The sequence below is a fragment of the Cladophialophora psammophila genome (genome assembly GCF_000585535.1).
Source record: "Cladophialophora psammophila CBS 110553 chromosome Unknown aczJe-supercont1.14, whole genome shotgun sequence".
In the NCBI taxonomy this organism is placed as follows: domain Eukaryota; kingdom Fungi; phylum Ascomycota; class Eurotiomycetes; order Chaetothyriales; family Herpotrichiellaceae; genus Cladophialophora; species Cladophialophora psammophila.
This window is the reverse complement of record NW_006912935.1, coordinates 676904-693946: the sequence shown is the minus strand read 5'-3', so window position 1 is coordinate 693946 and position 17043 is coordinate 676904. Positions and strand designations below refer to the sequence as shown.

General features: G+C 52.9%; 6 protein-coding genes across 6 annotated transcripts; 3 read left to right on the top strand and 3 right to left on the bottom strand.

The window, feature by feature from the left end:
* Positions 1-347: 347 nt before the first annotated feature.
* A1O5_08803 (uncharacterized protein) lies at positions 348-857 on the bottom strand (the record flags this gene model as incomplete). The annotated part of the gene is made up of 1 exon (XM_007749384.1): positions 348-857. One exon carries the CDS (start codon positions 855-857, stop codon positions 348-350), a length of 510 nt encoding a protein of 169 aa, XP_007747574.1.
* Positions 858-1980: 1123 nt separating this feature from the next.
* Positions 1981-3030, bottom strand: A1O5_08802 (ubiquitin-conjugating enzyme E2 S; the record flags this gene model as incomplete). Its single annotated transcript, XM_007749383.1, has 1 exon — positions 1981-3030. One exon carries the CDS (start codon positions 3028-3030, stop codon positions 1981-1983), a length of 1050 nt encoding a protein of 349 aa, XP_007747573.1.
* Positions 3031-3318: 288 nt separating this feature from the next.
* On the bottom strand, positions 3319-4218 carry A1O5_08801 (uncharacterized protein; the record flags this gene model as incomplete). Its single annotated transcript, XM_007749382.1, has 2 exons — positions 3319-3934; positions 3995-4218. The coding sequence occupies 2 exons, from the start codon at positions 4216-4218 to the stop codon at positions 3319-3321; spliced, it is 840 nt and encodes a 279-aa protein (XP_007747572.1).
* Positions 4219-4507: 289 nt separating this feature from the next.
* Positions 4508-5674, top strand: A1O5_08800 (uncharacterized protein; the record flags this gene model as incomplete). Its single annotated transcript, XM_007749381.1, has 3 exons — positions 4508-4639; positions 4696-5274; positions 5333-5674. The coding sequence occupies 3 exons, from the start codon at positions 4508-4510 to the stop codon at positions 5672-5674; spliced, it is 1053 nt and encodes a 350-aa protein (XP_007747571.1).
* Positions 5675-7494: 1820 nt separating this feature from the next.
* Positions 7495-9272, top strand: A1O5_08799 (uncharacterized protein; the record flags this gene model as incomplete). The annotated part of the gene is made up of 3 exons (XM_007749380.1): positions 7495-7509; positions 7622-7658; positions 7738-9272. 3 exons carry the CDS (start codon positions 7495-7497, stop codon positions 9270-9272), a joined length of 1587 nt encoding a protein of 528 aa, XP_007747570.1.
* Positions 9273-10230: 958 nt separating this feature from the next.
* Positions 10231-16947, top strand: A1O5_08798 (uncharacterized protein; the record flags this gene model as incomplete). Its single annotated transcript, XM_007749379.1, has 1 exon — positions 10231-16947. One exon carries the CDS (start codon positions 10231-10233, stop codon positions 16945-16947), a length of 6717 nt encoding a protein of 2238 aa, XP_007747569.1.
* Positions 16948-17043: the final 96 nt, after the last annotated feature.

Below are 17043 nucleotides of genomic sequence, written 5' to 3'. Positions count from 1 at the left end.
AAGCCTTCTTAACGGGGCAATAATCTGCTCTATCTAGAGCCCTTCGCGAGACACATTGTTCATATGGCGCGTCATACGCCGTGGCGCTTCTCTGTCGTGATACATTGATCGATACGATCCATTTCCGTATCGTCGGGAGTCCTGTTTTCCATCATATCCTCATTACAGTCATAACTTTCAGGGCTGAATCAACTCCATGTTAGCCGCTTTCAATATCCACCATTCGCATGCGTTATGCATACAACCCCCGGGGTTAGAAAGCTTCATCGTAGATGACGAGGATTCTTTTTTTCTTTCTCTCTTTTTCTCAGAAGGACAACAATTTATAGGTCCAAATGCTGAGGAGTTCACAGCAAGGAGAAGCCAAGAGCGGCCACAAGAAGGCCGAGACCAGCACCGGCGACTTTGTTCGTGACTGCTGCGCCAGTGACTTGGGCGAATGTGGCTATGGCGGTCCCTGATGAGGTGGTTGAAACGCTATTGTACGAGCTCCCACTGATCGTGCTGGTCGCGAGAGTCGTGGGACCGGACGAAATACTCTGGGTCGATGTGGTGCTGGAACCGTTGCCGTAGTAGTATCCCGAGTAGCTGGGTAGAGTCGGCGAAACGGGCTGGCTGGTGACGACGGCGGGCTGCGTGGGCTGAGACGTCACGACCGAAGGCATGCCGGTGATGACTCCCAGGGAATTGGTCATGGAAGTGTAGATCGTGAAGGGATTCTCGTAGGACGATGTCGACCACGATGAGACCTCTTCGGTTGTGCTGGGTGACCACGACGTCGAAGACTCGGTAGGCAAACTTGTTGAGGCGACTGGGCCTTGGAGCTGACCGTCTGATATCTGGGAAACGGCTGACATGGTGACGTCTGCGCGTGTCATTTGCAGGAGGAAAGCGATGACAAGGGAGAGTGAGGAAAGCGTGGTCTGTGAAGTGTACATTTTGTTGATGTAGTAGACGAAAATCTAGCTGTCTGCCCTGTCCACTGCGAGCTGATGCGGTTTAAATGTGCTTGAATTCTCTTCTCAGAAATGCGTAGAGGTACGCTATCAGTGCAAGGGAGTCGTTTCTCACAGGGTGAATAATTGATGTTGCTGGAGGGCGAGAGACTCAGACAGGAGGATCGAAGTTGATTGAAGTGAAGGAGATCAGGCCAGATGTTTGCAGCAGCTTTTCTCTTTCAGAGCTTATATATGTTACCCCTTCGCCGCAACCGCCGTATGTGCATATCAACCAACCCCCCTTCTGGCCTTCTATTTGTTCAGTAGCAGAAGGCTAGAAATGGAAAAATATGTTGGCGGGCCACTGGACTATTCTTTGTTTGCAGATGGAAGACGCCAATGACGTGCAGGAAAATGCGAATCAAGTGGGTCGATGCTAGCCTAAAGTGGCAGGGTGCGTGGCTGGTTGCAGTCTTATTGGAGGTTGGAGCGGTTGGGTGGGTGATGGCTGGGGTCTGTGCGCTGGGTTTCAGGTGTCAGCCCCTGCCCGCGCTATCCCTTGTTATAGCTTTTCAGGGGTGGAAGCAGGGGGGCGAGGGGGGTTTACGGAGTAGAATACTGAGTATCTCGTACGAGGTACATACTGTGAACGAAAAGCAGCATTCTGCCTACGTAACAGGACAAAGCTCGATGGGCTCTCAAGGTTTAGTGGTTCACGATACCGGGTACTCGTGAACCTTTCGCGCCAGCCATTGGGCATTCTCTAAACAACCCAGTCCATCTTATGTACAGATTACTCTCTACCTAGCACCGAGTGCTCCGGACAGGTTATGAATGGGTTCATTTTCTCTTGACTGGAATTACCGGGCCACGTACTTGGCAAGTGGGTGGCAACATGGTGTCCCAGCCGCCAAGGTGGCATACCAACGACACGACGCGAGCCTCCCGTTTAACAGTATTCACGGAATTCGCTTGAACGCTCTGACCAACACTCGGTACAAAGAAGATCTAGAACAACCTGGACATCTTCCACCCCTTGAACTCAAAGTCTTCGGATACCTATCCGCGGCAGCCTTTTCTTCGCTGCACTTATGTTCGAGGTTCTTCGTGTGGCGGGCGATATCGACGCCGGCAATTGGCAGAGCAGACTTGGCTTATTTTGTGCCATTATGGTTTGCTCTTCATGTTCGTTTCTATGGTTCTCGAGTTCACCGGAGACGCCCGGAAAAACTGACTTGCTCTGGTCAGGCGCAGCGGCCCGCGTTGTTTTAGGTGACTTTCTCTTTGGTTCTCCGATTGCTTCGGACGAAGTTTGCACGTCACTTTCTTCGGACAAGGCTATTTCCGAGAGTGAGCGCTTGTCTTTCATCCTCGTCTGTGCACAGTTAAACGCTGTGTTTGATTCACTCGGCTCGTTCTCTTTCGTGTCGTCCTCTGGAGTCTTTCCTCGAGAAGATGAACGTTTCTCTGTTGACCCATGCTCAGGTTCCTCCCCACGGCGCTTCGCTTCCTGGACAGCATCTGACAGATGCTTCGGAATGGGCGCATGAATCCTCGTCATCAACTGCGCTTGTGTAGAAAAGCTGTCGTAGCTTTCTTGTATCAGAGCCCCTGCAGCAGCATTTAATGCAGAGTCAGGATTGGGTTGAATCAACAAGCATGATATGGTGACCAGGATGTCTTTCAGAGTTAACTTGGGATCCCAATCTCTTTTCAACGTCTCCAGACACACTGCTCCAGTCGTAGGATCCACATTTGGATGGTAAATTCGGGTCTGGAAGGTGGCTTTCGGAGGACTTTTGGGGTAGTCCAGGGGCATTTTCAGATGTAGACGCCATAATCCTTTGGAATAGGGCGTGCCCTCAGCGCCGGTGATACAGACGACGAGCTGGGTGAGATCGTCTTGGAGCGATGAGCCATGGTCGCTTTCTGGGAACAGGTAATTTGGAGGTAGCGCAGATCGCAGTGCTGCATGATCTTTGGCGAGACGACGGAGAGAAGCCTTTCCTGTTGTTAGACCTGCGCGACACGAAAATCGCTGAGGGGAGTGGTCCCAGGATTGCACATTGGTAAGAGGTCTCAGAGGTCTCATTTCAGCTGTGCTGCGACGGGCATGATTGTACCTACCATAGGACTCATGTACTTTGAGAGGCGTCTATGAATACACCGATATCTCTTTTCTGGATATGGCTATGTTGGTATCTGTTGGGCGCAGCCACTGCTGGGGAATATCGCGTCAACGCGTTTCACTTTTCTTGTCGGAACAATGTTTCTCCATCCGCGTGTTGACGTCACTGCCCGTTGGTGCAGTCGCGGCTCGGAGACTCGAAGACGAGCAGAGCTATCTTTCCTGCGCTTTACAGCGACGTGCAGTATTCCCTTATTCTTCATCCTCTTCTTCATTGCCATGGTCCTCGCTGACCTCTCCTGTGAGTTTGGGACTCAACGGTCCCTCTCTTGTCCAAATATTCAACCCTACCTTCTCCCCAGAAGTCACCACGCTTCCTGAGTGGATAACCCTTTGGTCCCCTCGGCCACCAACCAGATTCACCCAAAACACCGCGTTCCCAGGAATGGGAAGAAAGGTCACACCCTCGTCAAATGGGGTGTCACAATCGATATATTCACACCAATGTTCGTCCTTTGGCGCATCTAGCAGTGGGAATGTCGTGCCGCCGGCGGAAATGTCTGCACTTGCTTTCACGTATGCAAAGAACAATGTCAGACGGTTCCCACCGTGCGAGCGGGTCGTCTGCGCCGCAGACGTGAACCAGTCCGTGTGAAGATCGTAAGTCTCGTTGGCATGGCATCGCACTAATTGCAACGGCTCAAGGTGTGAGTGAGGGGCGTCAAATCCCTGGAAGCGCGGAGCGCGCTCTTCAATGCAGCGCGTCACAGCATCGCGGGAAGCAGTGGCAGACTTAGAACGTCGCGTGCTACGAAGGGTTTGGGTACCGTCCTGGTCGGCTGTTTGGGAGCTAATGAAGGCTGAGGAGCTATGAATGAAGGTAAGCTTGAGATCAGGATACTTCGGGAATATTGCGCACACGACCTACCTCATTCGAAGGAGGTGCTCGCACTCGAAAGTGATGAGAAAGTTGGCTATGTAAACCACGAGCGGATCGCGAGAGAGGAGGTGGATGGTGTAGGGAGGGTGTGTACATTCTGGGGAAAGGTTGCCTGGCTGTTGAATGCGGCAACATGGCCGGCGGTTGATACAGTACATATATACATACTGTGTCAGGCTGGCGATAAGATAACAGCTCCCGAAGATCTTCATCTTGGAGGTCAACATCAGTGCAGGCAGATTCCAACCTTCACAAATGGTCGACAAACTTCTTGAGCCCGCAGGTTACGACGATGAGGCCGTGAATCCCCTTATACAATCAGCTCTCCTGAAGATGGAACAGCTATCCTATCTTCCTTTACTGCTGCCCCTTGAAGTGGCTCCTCTCCCTCGTGTGTTTCACCGCTGCAGCTTACAAGGCCTCTCTCAGCGGACACCATGAGGAGTATCAGACCCATTCCTCACATCTCTTCAATGTCCTCAACTCCCTATTTCTGTGGAAATGTTGGTCTCTGGTCGAGTCATCCTTGGTAGTCTGGCGGCCGCAGTCCACGCACAATGGCACCATGGGTCCAGCATCGACTTCCATTCAATTCTCGACTCCAATCCTCTCACGCTCGTAGCGTTTGTCGCGGTATCTAATGTCCCTGATTAGAGCTCGCGAATCCTTTTTCCTGACGTGGAATTCAGCCATGGACAGCTCCAAGCAAATCCCTTGCTTCGGAATGGGCGACCGCGAAGTTCCAACTCACTTACCCGCTCGTGAGCATAGACTGGACTGCGGAACCATCCCTGTGCACTGCGCACAAGGTGCATTCCTATCCTGCTATACGCCTCTTCCATGTTCCCGATGAATCGACGCGATACGGGGGGCCGCGCAAAGCATCTGCCATCGTTTCCTTCGTTGTGCGCGCCTCGCTTCCAGCAGTCTCGGAGGTGAATGTCAAAAACATTACGGACTTGGTTGGGATAGATCGCGTGACGGTCGTGGCGCATCTGAAGATAGATGAGGGTTCTATGAGGTCAAAGTTCACAAGGGTTGCAGAGGCATTCCGTAACCAGTTCGTCTTTGGAATTGCGGACGACAAGAGACTGGCGCAGAAAGAGAAGATAGAGTTTCCCTCTATCATTGCTTATAAGACGGATGTTGGCGATCAAGAGGTTCTGCATGGCGCCGTAAAACGCTCCGTCATTGAGAGCTTCGTCCTTGAGGCTGGCAAACCCCTCATAGATGAGCTGACTCGACGAAACGAACTCAACTATATGAGCGTAATTTCCATCAACATTCTTCTGATGCGAGATGGATGCTGGCCCCTCACGTCAACAGTCCCATGAACTCATCGCGTATATCTTCGTCACCGACGCAGCCGACCGCGCCTCACTCCGTCGAAAGTTTCACCCCGTCGCAAAGCAGTACAAGGACTGCGTCAACTTTGTCACCATCGACGGCATTGAATATGGTCACATTTCCCCAAGCCTTGGACTGCATAGGGGCCACTACCCCGGGTTTACCGTGTACAGCGCTTGGAAGGATCAGGTGTTTCCGTATCCGGCGGTCAAAGGAATCGGGGCGGACAACATAGAAGAATTTCTGTTGGAGATCTTGCATGGGAAGAGAGCGCCATGGAACCCGGCTGGTGCGGGACATGGACAGCATGACGAGTTGTAGAGGACAATGATACCAAATTGCCCAGCACTTTGCGGAAGTGAAAGAGACCGATATGGATTTGGGTAAAGGGACACGTGTTTGGGCAAGAATGGCAATGCCCTCTATACCGAGTAACAAGAGGAGTATGGTCTCGGCAGTCTCATCTCATAAACAGATTGTCCAAAGTATCACTCAGCCTGGCCTCGCGTATGTCGTATGTACTGGTTATGTCGGAAGCGTCGAGGTGGTGGCTGCGTTCGTGTCATCAGCCACTCACCACAGGAGCGGCTGCTCGATCTCATACCCGTGCAGAGACAGCCGGGGGTGAGCCACTATGAGGATCTAAAAACATTGCTGTCCAGGCATGATGGGGAATTTCAGCAAGCTGGTCTTTTCTTGGGAGATGTGCTCGGTTCCTCCTCTTTGACCAATTGCAAGGGCCGCGTTCCTGCAGCCTCGCACCCAGCCCGATTGATTGCTTGCTCGTTCTTTTGTGCGTGTTCGGTAAGGAAGCGGCAATGCGTCGAGGCTACTCCGGACATGGTACTGAGTGCATGTGTGATCCCGTCATTGTGTAAGAGTGTGAGCAGAGCAGGCAGAGGGTTGAGCTGCGGTTGCACAGCCACCCCGCACGGCCAATGCAGTCTATCGGTACGAGCCAGCCAATCAGACGTGCCGGGCCACACAGGCGCAGGTCGGCCTCTCCGCTCCGTGGACACAGGCGGATCACACAACTCTCCCCGCCAGCGAAGCTCCTCCTGGTCCTTTTGTCTTTTCTCTTCCCAACCTCAACCGCACAAACCACACCAAACCACACCAAACCACACCAGCTCCTGCACCAGCTCCTGCAAAAGTCATTCGTACCAATTTGGCCTCGGCCCATATTTTGATTGTATTTTTTTTGGGCCTCTGGGCCCATCTCCGGTGGTACCCACGAGTTGCCCCTACAGACCTGCTTACCTAGTCACCATCCACTGTTCATTGACAAGTGTCGGCGACACCGCCTAAACCATTGCCATTCCAGGCTTGCCGGGCTTGCTCGCCCTTGCCTGCGCAACTGCCCATCGAGCGTCTGCTGGCTCTTATTGCCTGGGTGATTCCGGCCCCCCGAGGCTCTTTGCTACAGCTGAAGCCCTCAAGTGCTCTTGGAGCAGCCTGGCAGGCTATCTCGTCGACAAAGGACCTTCAAAAGTTCGGCCTCGACGTTGACAGCATTTCACGACCCCTTCATTGGTATATACGTACAATAATTTCCGCAAGCTTGCTCCGTCGTAACAGTTCCTGCTTCATCCTCCTTTTCCCCCCCCTCCAGTACTGGTGGTACCTGCATATCACGCTCACTCAGACCCCCTCCCCGAATCGACTGCAGAACCGACCGCTACCGTACCAATCTCGGCTGCCGCAGATCTTTTTTGGCGAGCTTGCACATCTCCGCCGCCCATTGTTGGCCACCTGACTGCAAAGTCCGCGACTGGTACCCCTCGTACTTTTGACGCAAGTCTGCTTGCCACCTTGTCTCAACTCCGGCGCCCGCCCGCCATGTGGCCAGAACCTCAAGCTCGCCCCTGGGCTATCCATCTCCCCTCCCACTCGCTTGTCCCACAGTACGTGTCTGTGCCTGAGCCACAGTCTGATACAGACCTAGTGCTCGCTCTCGCTGGCTCAATGCCTGGCGGGATTGGTGAAAGACATGGGCTATCCAATGGCACCTCGCATGTCTTGGCGTCGCGCAGGAAAAGGGCTAGCAAACCAAAAGTACGAACGGGATGCAAAACGTGCAAGGTGAGTTTCCTCCTCCCGCCCGTCTCCACCCAAACCACCTCTCTTTACATTCCTCCAAAATGCCAGCCACATCGGTGGGTAGCTGAACGAGCAACAAACTCCTGGTGTCGACCCGTGTCTGACTAAACCTGTCTCCGGCCACGCTCTCTTACTGGTCTCATCGCATGCAACTGACATTAAGAACAGATCCGCCGCATCAAATGTGACGAGACAAAGCCCAGCTGTGAGTTGTGCTTCCCCATCGCCTGGCCCGTGCCAGACCTCTCGCTATTGTCCGGATTAGTGCTCACTTGACCTCGCAGGTAAGCGATGTACCTCCACAGGACGTAAATGCGATGGATACGAGTTCCCCAAAGAGAGCTCCAGCAGCTCACCATCAACCGCGTTGTCGCCACCGCAGCAACCCACGGTGCCTTACCAACATCTATTTCAACCCAACTCAATCTCAAAACCGTTTCAGGGCAACACACAAGAACGCCGTATCTTCCATCGATTTCAGTATTGCACGGTGCCCGCATTCACTGGGGGCTCCGAAACCGGTTTCTGGACAAAACTCGTCCTCAAAGTGGGTCACGAGGAACCGGTGGTCCGGAACGCAATCATTGCCTTGGGGACGTTGCATGAAGATTACCAGGACCGCTGTGGCAAATACAGCCCCCAGTTAATTGACGACCAGAGCTACCGATACGCCCTGAAGCTATATGGGGGTGCGTTGCGCGAATTGAACCAGAGACTCAACACTCCCTCGAGCACCAACGCCAAGCTCGCCATCATTTCAAGTATATTATTCGCCTGCTTCGAAGTTCTTCGACGCAATAACATGGCCGCCGTCATCCACTACCAGCAAGGAATGAGAGAATTGATCAGACAAATGAATCTGCCTCAGGGTGATGACATCTCACTCGCACCCTATTCACCTGAACAACAGTCCGGCTCGCGACCAACCTTCCGCGAGATGCCTCAAGATGAGCTGGATGAACTGCTTCGAGTCTTTGCCCGATATGACATTCAAGCATGCACGTTTTCCAAAGAGCGAGCGGAACCTTTGTTAACCCGTGTTGGCCAAGTGCCTCGGATACTGCCGACCAACCTTACCTTGAGTCAAGTTCGCAATCATCTCGACAACCTCCTTGTTTCTGTCTACCAACTTGTCAAGTCCGATGCTCGGATGTACCGGTATTGGAGGAGAGATGCCGTGCCTGTAGAGTGGCAGACTCGACGCCAAGAGGCAATCGACATCTTTGATGCTTGGGTGGCAGCTCTAGAGAACTTTTTCTCGGCGCAGGCTCCGAGACTAAGTCGTACCGACACCAAAAGCCTGCTGGGTCTCCGCCTCCAGATCAGGACTGCCGTCATGATGCTCAAAGTGTGCATTGATTGTGGACCAGAGAGCACCTTTGACGCCTTTAAAGATGACTTTGAAGACATGGTGTCCAAAGTCGAAGATGTGACCAGAGCTCTGAGCTTGGCCGAAGCAACACCCTTGGAGGATGAGCTCACACCTTTCACCATGGAGCTTGGCATTATACACCCTCTCTTCTTCACGGCCTGCAAATGTCGAGACTGGGGTATCAGACGCCGGGCCGTGGCCCAACTCAAGAGAGCCGGCAGGGAAGGTGTCTGGGAGGGACCTATAATGGCCGTCTTGGCCCGGAGAATCATTGGTTTGGAGGAAGAAGGCCTATCTCAAGGAGACTTGGTGCCCGAGGCGAATCGATTCCACGACATCAGGAAGAACGTTGATTATGACAGTCGGCAAATCTTATTCGAAGCCACCAGAGCTTTGGATACTGCCTGGGAGAAATTTTCGGTTCATAGGGAGGCGGTTCCGTTTTGACGCGTTCCATTTACGACCAGCAAGGTGTTTCGGGAGAAATTGCCCCCATCAACCAGGAGGAATTTTAACAGCATAATCCGAGACTGCGACTATCCAGGTAACGATCACGACGTAATGACCAAAGATAACGACCTGGACGCGGAGCCATTTTCTCGTGGCACGACAAGGAAAATCTTTGCAACTTGGGAGTCTGTGAATTACGCGATTTGGCCAGGGCGTGGAAAATCGCTGAGGAAATGTACGGTAACGAGGATAATGTCGGAGTGTGTGGTAAGAACGCTGGGTATTGATGGGCAGAGGGTGGGGGGGCAGCCTTTGGGACGGGCTAGGGTCTTCTTGGTACCTAGGTACATGGTCATAAATGAACCTACCTAGTATATAAGATATACATATACTCCGTACTCTCCAGAGGGAACATACCATTGACGATCCCTTTTTTTTTTCTCCTGATGGCGTATCGGAGAATTTGTGTGTGTCCGCCCTCGGGAGGCTTGCATCTAGGCTGCGACCCTGATCCCTGGCGCTTGGAGCGATTCCAGTTTTGACAGCGGACGGCGCCGCCGCTTGGCGGACACTGGGCCAATTAGGGGCTGCCAACAGAGCTATTAGAGGTATTAGAGGCACTTGGGCGGGTGGTCAACGGGCCTTTAGGCAGTATTAGGCATCACAAGTCTGCCGCGATCCCCACCGTAGCGTGTCGCGTCACTGTCACTAATGAGCACCGTTTCTCAATTCCCCGGCTGATTTCCCAATCTCGATTCTCATCATGCTCTCTGATTTTGACACCTCGACACTCAACCCGACTTGTTCATTTTCACCATCCTGTCCTGTTTTCCATGGCGTTGTGCGTGATTTCCAGTCCCTGCTGTCCTGCCGTTGTCCACCTGAAGACCCTGGGACTTGACTGCTCTTCCTCCGCCCTGCGACGACAAACCTTGATCTGCCACGACCTCCGTTCATGAACCTCGACAAGCTCAGCCATTTCGAGACTTCTCCTTCTGGCAGTCACCGCATCGGCCTCTACCCTTTCCGAGACTCTGAGCCCTCACTGCATCCACTGAAAGCACATGGTCTTTCGTCCACTCCTTCAGAACACGATTGGGTCTCTCCTTTTACCCTCCCCCCGTTACCGACCCTACGGCGCGACCGCGATCCGTTAGAGTACCGCCAATCGCCAGACAATCTTCGGCATCGAGACGGGAGTGGTGCCTACTACGCCGCTGCTTGGGGTTCACCGTATGCTACTCCAAGTCCGCGAAGAACGCCTCAGCCTTTCGACTCCGCAAATCAGCGCCTGAATATTGAAGCAATAGCCCCTTTCGCGAGCTCAATTGGCCGATCCACCATCACCTCCGCCCCTGGTAACGACGTCGACAGCCTCGAGTCGCACATTCGAAACCGTCTGTACAGGAGAACTCGTCTAGGTTCGAGAAAAGAGCTACGAAATCCTCGATCCGAAAGACCCAATTGGCTGAGTGACTCTGAAGACAGCGGATCCGAGACAGGTGCGGAAGAGGGGGACAACACGCCCACCCGCATTGCATACCTCGACAGCTGGGGAGCGTCTCCTGTTGAGACCGTGAAGAACCGATCCCCCGTAAGACACAGAAGCAGCGAAAGCCTTGCTACCATTACCCCAGATACGTTCCATGATTCCGGGAGGCTGTCAATAGCGCCAGAACGCGTTCGCATGCGGCTTTCGCCGTCTGGGCAGCATAATATGGCTGAGCACGATTCCGAGAACGCCCAGGCAGCGGAAAAGCCGCTCCCAGTTTTACCTCGCCAAACATCCCAACTGGAGGATGACGAGAAGGCTCCCGAGAGCCCAACCTTAGCGGTTCGCCCACGGCCCATGTCGATGCAATCATATCAACGCCCTAAGAAAAAAGTCATCTGGAAAGGCAAGGCCTGTATTATAGCCTTGCCTCTCACAGATCGGGAGGCCGTCGGGCTACCTCCTCTGCTCACGCCGCAACAGGTCAAAGAACGAATAGATGGATGGATTGCGGCCGGGTATTCGGTGGATGGCTTTGGGCTGACTGATATGAATGCTGGGGCTTCGGGAGAGAGCAGTGGCCAGAGCCGTCCCGTGTACCCTGACAATTCAGAGATGCACGCAGAGCGCAAGTTACGGGAGTTTCAAGTCCATATACCCAATCAGGCAGAATGGGAATCATGGGTCAACTACCTTAAGGAGGAAAAACTTCGCGCATTGGGGGTCAGTCCAAGTAACTCTGAAGCTGCGCCATCGACGCGATCGCCCTTCTCTCCCGCGTTGAGCCGCATCTCATCCGGCTATCCAGCACTTGCGACGTCGCCTCCCGTTGCCCCTTCTTCATCAGCAAGCAACCCCCTCAGAGCTGCAAGTAATCCTTTCTCGCCATCGATAATGTCGTCTGCTGGGATCAGTCCTCAGCCTGGATCTCTCGCGACCTCGCAGTTTAACGGACCGCCGAAGAACTTGCACGGATACAAGCCCTCGATTGCACAATCGAATTTTCACGGACGAATCCCATCCCCACTGGAAGCCACCCTATCTCATTCAAACTCTTTCGGCAACGGCGCACGACCAAATATTCAACGCCTCTCCTCCCGACAAAACAGCTTCTCCCCAAATCATCCGTTGCTTCTTCCAAATATGGGAGAAGTTTTGTCCCAACAACAGGCCATGCATATGCGCAAGGCAACTGCAAACTTTGCCAGCGAACAAGGGCGTCCGAATCAGATGCAACAGAGAGGATATTTACCCTTTCCGCAGAATGCCAATCAACCTACACCGAGCCCTACTTTGCCACAGCGAATGGAGAGTCTGGTGCACACACCCCACTATAGCGATTCCTCTCGGACTCCCATTGAAATCGCACATCCTACTCCAAAGAGCCACCGGCATAACCTTAGCATAGCCCTACAAAGAGAGATCGATGAAGCTGAAGCAGCTTTGCACGAAAAAGGTGACGGCCTGCATCCTGAAGGCGCGGACCATATCGACTTGTCTTCAAGAAAGGACTCGGCTCTAGACGAATCTGTGAACGAAGAGCCTCCAATCCTGAGACGGCCTGAGACGATAATAACAGCAGATGAGAAATCAGAGATTGAGACAAATCCAAGCATAGCCGCCACACCCATGTTGATGGACGACAAGAACCCATTTGTGAATTGGCAAGCACTGAGCGATGCGGCGAAAGCAGAACCTAAGCCCGCTTCTGAGGCTGCTCCGCCAGCTTCCAAATTTAACGTGGAGGCCAAAGAATTCGATCCGCGAGCGGGCTTCTCGAGCTCCAATTTCTCATTTGCTGGACCCAGTTCCATACCGTTCGGCCTGCCGCCACCGAAGCCACCGCCACCGAAGCCAGCGCCACCTGTCGAGAGGGCTGCAGCGAGGAACCGATTTTCCTTATCGCATCTTAACGCCGACGCCCCTGCCTTCACTCCATCATTCATGGCGCAACCGGCACCGAAGGTCACCCCGTTCACATTCAGCTCTGCAACATTCAACCTAGAAGCCCCAGTGTTTAACCCTTCTCAGTCACCTGGTGCCAATTTGAAAGATAGTGTGGCCTCCGCTAGTGAAGGACCACCTGACAATGCGAGCAGTATATTTGGCAATGTTGTCATAGACCCGGGCTCCAAGGCCGTAAGAAGAGCCAGCAAGGGAGTACCAATTGTCGGTCCGAAGTCGAAGGACGTTCAAGAGGAGGATACGAATTTGATAGATGATAAAGGTCGACCAATGGGTCCTATAGACCGACAAAAAAGAGCACGAAGGAATGACGGTGACGGCGATCGAAGCTCCGTCTTTGCAGATTCGACACCGTTCCATCACAGAAGGATTCTATCGGAGATAGTGGATGATGTCGATGCGAATGGGCCTACTCCAGAAGGTCCGAAGAAACATTTCGACGGCTGGGCTTATATACCTGCAGACGAGACGCAGCTGACCGACAACGCGGAGGTAATCAACGCCCAAGAAGGGAACGATGATGCTGGCGGACCAGATTCGGCCTTTACTTTCTCGAATCAGAGCGACGCCGCTATGCTCAGCGAAGCTCGACCGCCTCTTGAGGGCGATCAGTTGAAGTCTGAGCAGACGATCGAGCCAGAGTCTTCAGACAACCTTAAGAAGGAGGTAGAAACTTCAGTGAAACCAACAGCTCTGCCAGGCGAGCCCAGTCGAAAGCAGAAGTCTTCTCTTTCGGCGCTAGCTAAGCCTTTCGAGTTCAACCCAAGACTCTCGAGGTCGTTGGCCTCCTCATCATTCGCTGTGCCGCAGAAATCTCAAGGGCTGGAAGATTCCAAATATGCAGACACATCAAGTCCGCCGTCTGAGCTTAAGGCTGCTCTTTCTTCACCACCCACAGATCTACCACATTACGTAGAAAAGGACCACGAATCAGTCAACGACTTGGATGATACTGTCGAAGTCTTCGAAGAGAAGAGCACCGAGGACGAGGCTGTCGAGGTCATGGAAGAGAAATCTGCCGGCAACGAATCTGAGCCGCCTCGACAGCGAAAATATTTCCTGGAACCAACGAAGGAGTTTGATACAGAGCCTGACGCAGAACCAGATCGGTTTGACCTGCCGGGAACCTCATTGCGACGCCAAGATCAACCTGTGCCATCCTTTGAAGAAATCGATGCTGTCATGAAACACCTTGAAGTCCATCCGGAGCTTGGTGTGGAGCGCAATGACACACCCGTTCAGTCTACGCCGCTTGTTGACATGCGCATGGGAGGCCACTTCCGAAGCGACGCTCCAAGCCCCAGCCCTGCCAGACCCCATGACGCCAAAGCTGCTCAGAGCGACACCTCATATCCACCATCGTACGGATTGGGCATTGGCGTGCACAACCTGAATTCGGGCAGAGACGATGTCAGCGACTGGGGTGACGCGTTATCCGCCCCAGAGGCGGCCAAACTTCAGCTTCGTTCGCAATTCTTTGACGGTCACGTCAATGATTTGGTGGATGGGCTGCTTGAGAACCGTCTTGGACCTCTTGAGCGCACATTGCAGACCATTCAACACTCCCTCGCATTGATGGCAACGCAGCAGAACCTAAAGAATGATCGCCGGAGTATGTCAGCCGGCCAAAAGGATTCGGACGCTGATGATGAGGATGAGTACGATGCCTTTGAAGGTTTCTCATCTTACAGAACCCGATCGCCGAAGGCTAAAAGAGGTGAGCGGAAACAAGACCTGATCCGAGCAGCTGTTGCCGAAGCACTAGTTGCACATCAACCACCTCTCCCGCCACAGCCTTCGATCGATTTGACCGAGTTCAACGCCGTCCTGCAGGAGATGAGAGAATTGGCTCAGCAACACGGCTCTCAGAACACTCAAAACGAACTGAAGACAATCATGGAAGATGTCATTTCTCATCATCCCAGACTCCGAGGTTCAAGGGTGCAGCAGGAACATGAAAACGTTGAGATGAAATACAAACCCCAGATTGATGGCCTTGAGACGATGCTGAAGATCTCTCAGGAGCACGCTGCCGAGGAAGCTCGCCTCAGACGGACGGCGGAAGAGGAAATAAATGAGCTGAAATTACGACTACACATTGCCGAGGAGGAGGCCGCACAATTCCGAGAATCTTCTGAAGAAGCTCAGCACACATTGGAGGCCTTCGTCGAGGAAAAGGACTCGTATAAACATCTTGAGCGTGAGCTGGAAGGCATGACTCTCAAGAATACAGCCCTCGAGCATACGCTTGAAGAATATCGTGTCTCAAGTGATCAGTGGCGAGAAGACATCCGCACTGAACGTGCCAGTAATAAAGAGCTTAAGCGCACCTTGCAAGAACTTCATCAACAACTCGTAGACCAGACACAGTCTCGACAAAATCTTCGAACCAAAGTTGAGCGTCTGCAGTCTCAAATCACGCAGGTTGTGCAAGACCTGCACGCTGAACAGGAAGATTGGCGAAACAAAGAACACGGTCTGCAGAGTAAACTTGCCGTCCTTCAAGATGCGCTTGAGCAAGAGCGACGGCACCGTGAGAAGGCAGAACTGGAATTGGACACCCTGGACAAGGAACACAAGGCTAATCTCCACTTCAAGACTGTTCTGGACCAGGCTCAATCGGATGTTTCACGACTTAACGAGCTGGTTGCGACACTTCAGGAAGAGAACAGGGCTCTGGATAACAAAGCTTTCAACCTCGGTCGAGAATTGGATTATGTTAAGAACAGCAAGGATGCAGAGCTTGCGACATCCACGGCCAGGTTGCAGGCCGAATTGGAAAGTGCCTTGACTAAACTTGAAAGCATACAGGCTGACTCCAATGCTCAAATTTCACGACTACAAGGCCGTCTAGATCATGCAGAATTAGATCTCGAAGAACAAAAGGCAAGGCATGACGCACTCCTTGCCGAAACTATTGAAGCACACAAAGAGGCTCTTCGAGAAGCTTCTGAAAAGAAAGAAACTGCACTGGAGGACCAACATCAAGTTCATGAGAAAAAGCTTAACGAACTACGCGATCGCCACACAAGGGAACTGCACAATTCGTTCGACACCCGAACGAGACTGGAGCATCAGTTCAAGGAGCGGCTCGGCTTGAGCGAGGACAAAGTGAAACACCTTGAAAGTAAGGTTGTGGATCTAGAAGAGAGGTTGGAGATCACGAAATCTGCTGCGAGAGCTGCCGTGGAAGCTGCGACTGCCAAAGGGGCAAACCTGCCCACTCCAGCCCCTTCAGTTGTGGCATCGCCACCACAACGTGCGGCAACCGCTTCTATGTCGTTCGTCAAGGGATCGGATGTGCCCGAGAGGATCTCCCCGCAAGCCCTTCGGGAGTCAATCATGGTACTGCAAGATCAACTACAGAATCGGGAGCAGAAGATAGAACAACTGGAGTCTGAGCTTGCCGCTGCGGATAAGGATGCTCCCAACAAGCTCAAGGAGCGCGACACCGAAATCAGTTGGCTTCGTGAACTGTTGAGTGTAAGGATCGATGACCTCGAGGACATTATCAATACTGTTTCAAAAGCCGACTTCGATCGAGACACTGTTAGAGACGCTGCGATTAGGCTCAAGGCGAACCTGCAAATGGAACAGCAACTGAAAGAGCGGGGTTCAGCAGGCGGGTTGACCAGTTCCTTCCCGTCAATTTCGAGCCTGTCAAGCTATGCTCAATCACCCCGTGCGCTTCCAATGGCGGCGGCTGCTGCTTGGGGCAATTGGCGAAGAGCTCGTGAGAGCTCAATTGGCGCCATATCCGAGCTGGCCACAAATCTAGGAAGTCAGACACCCTCAAAATCTACCATCGGTAGTCCCGCAAGCTTCTTGTCCGGAATCATTACACCGCCAGGTACCGGTCAAAAGACGCCAGGCTCGAGTGAAACAGCGATCCCACCACCGCCAAGCATGAGAAACGCAGCCGCAGTCCAGGTGCAAGCTCGCAAATCCGGCGGACCGGAAGCTCGGCCATTGAGGGCATACAGTTCGCAGCCCCGGACACTGTCAAATAGGCAGGCAGATAAACGCCCTGAGAGTTTACAGTTAGGGTCCAACTCTTCACCAGCTTCACAGCTGAAGATTGATCCACCACAGACTCCAGTTCAAGCCAAGGATGACGCGAACCTAGATCTTATGGAAGATGTGGATGACGATGCCTCACCGCTAGAAGGCAAGACTACCCAGCATCTCGAAGAGGCAGAGCCGCTCGCTGAATGAAGATTTCGCGCACAAAGTTCTTGATACGGGGGAGACGATGTGCATTGGTCATGCCAAAACATCTGATCCCCTTTCTTTTCGATCATTCGGTTTCTC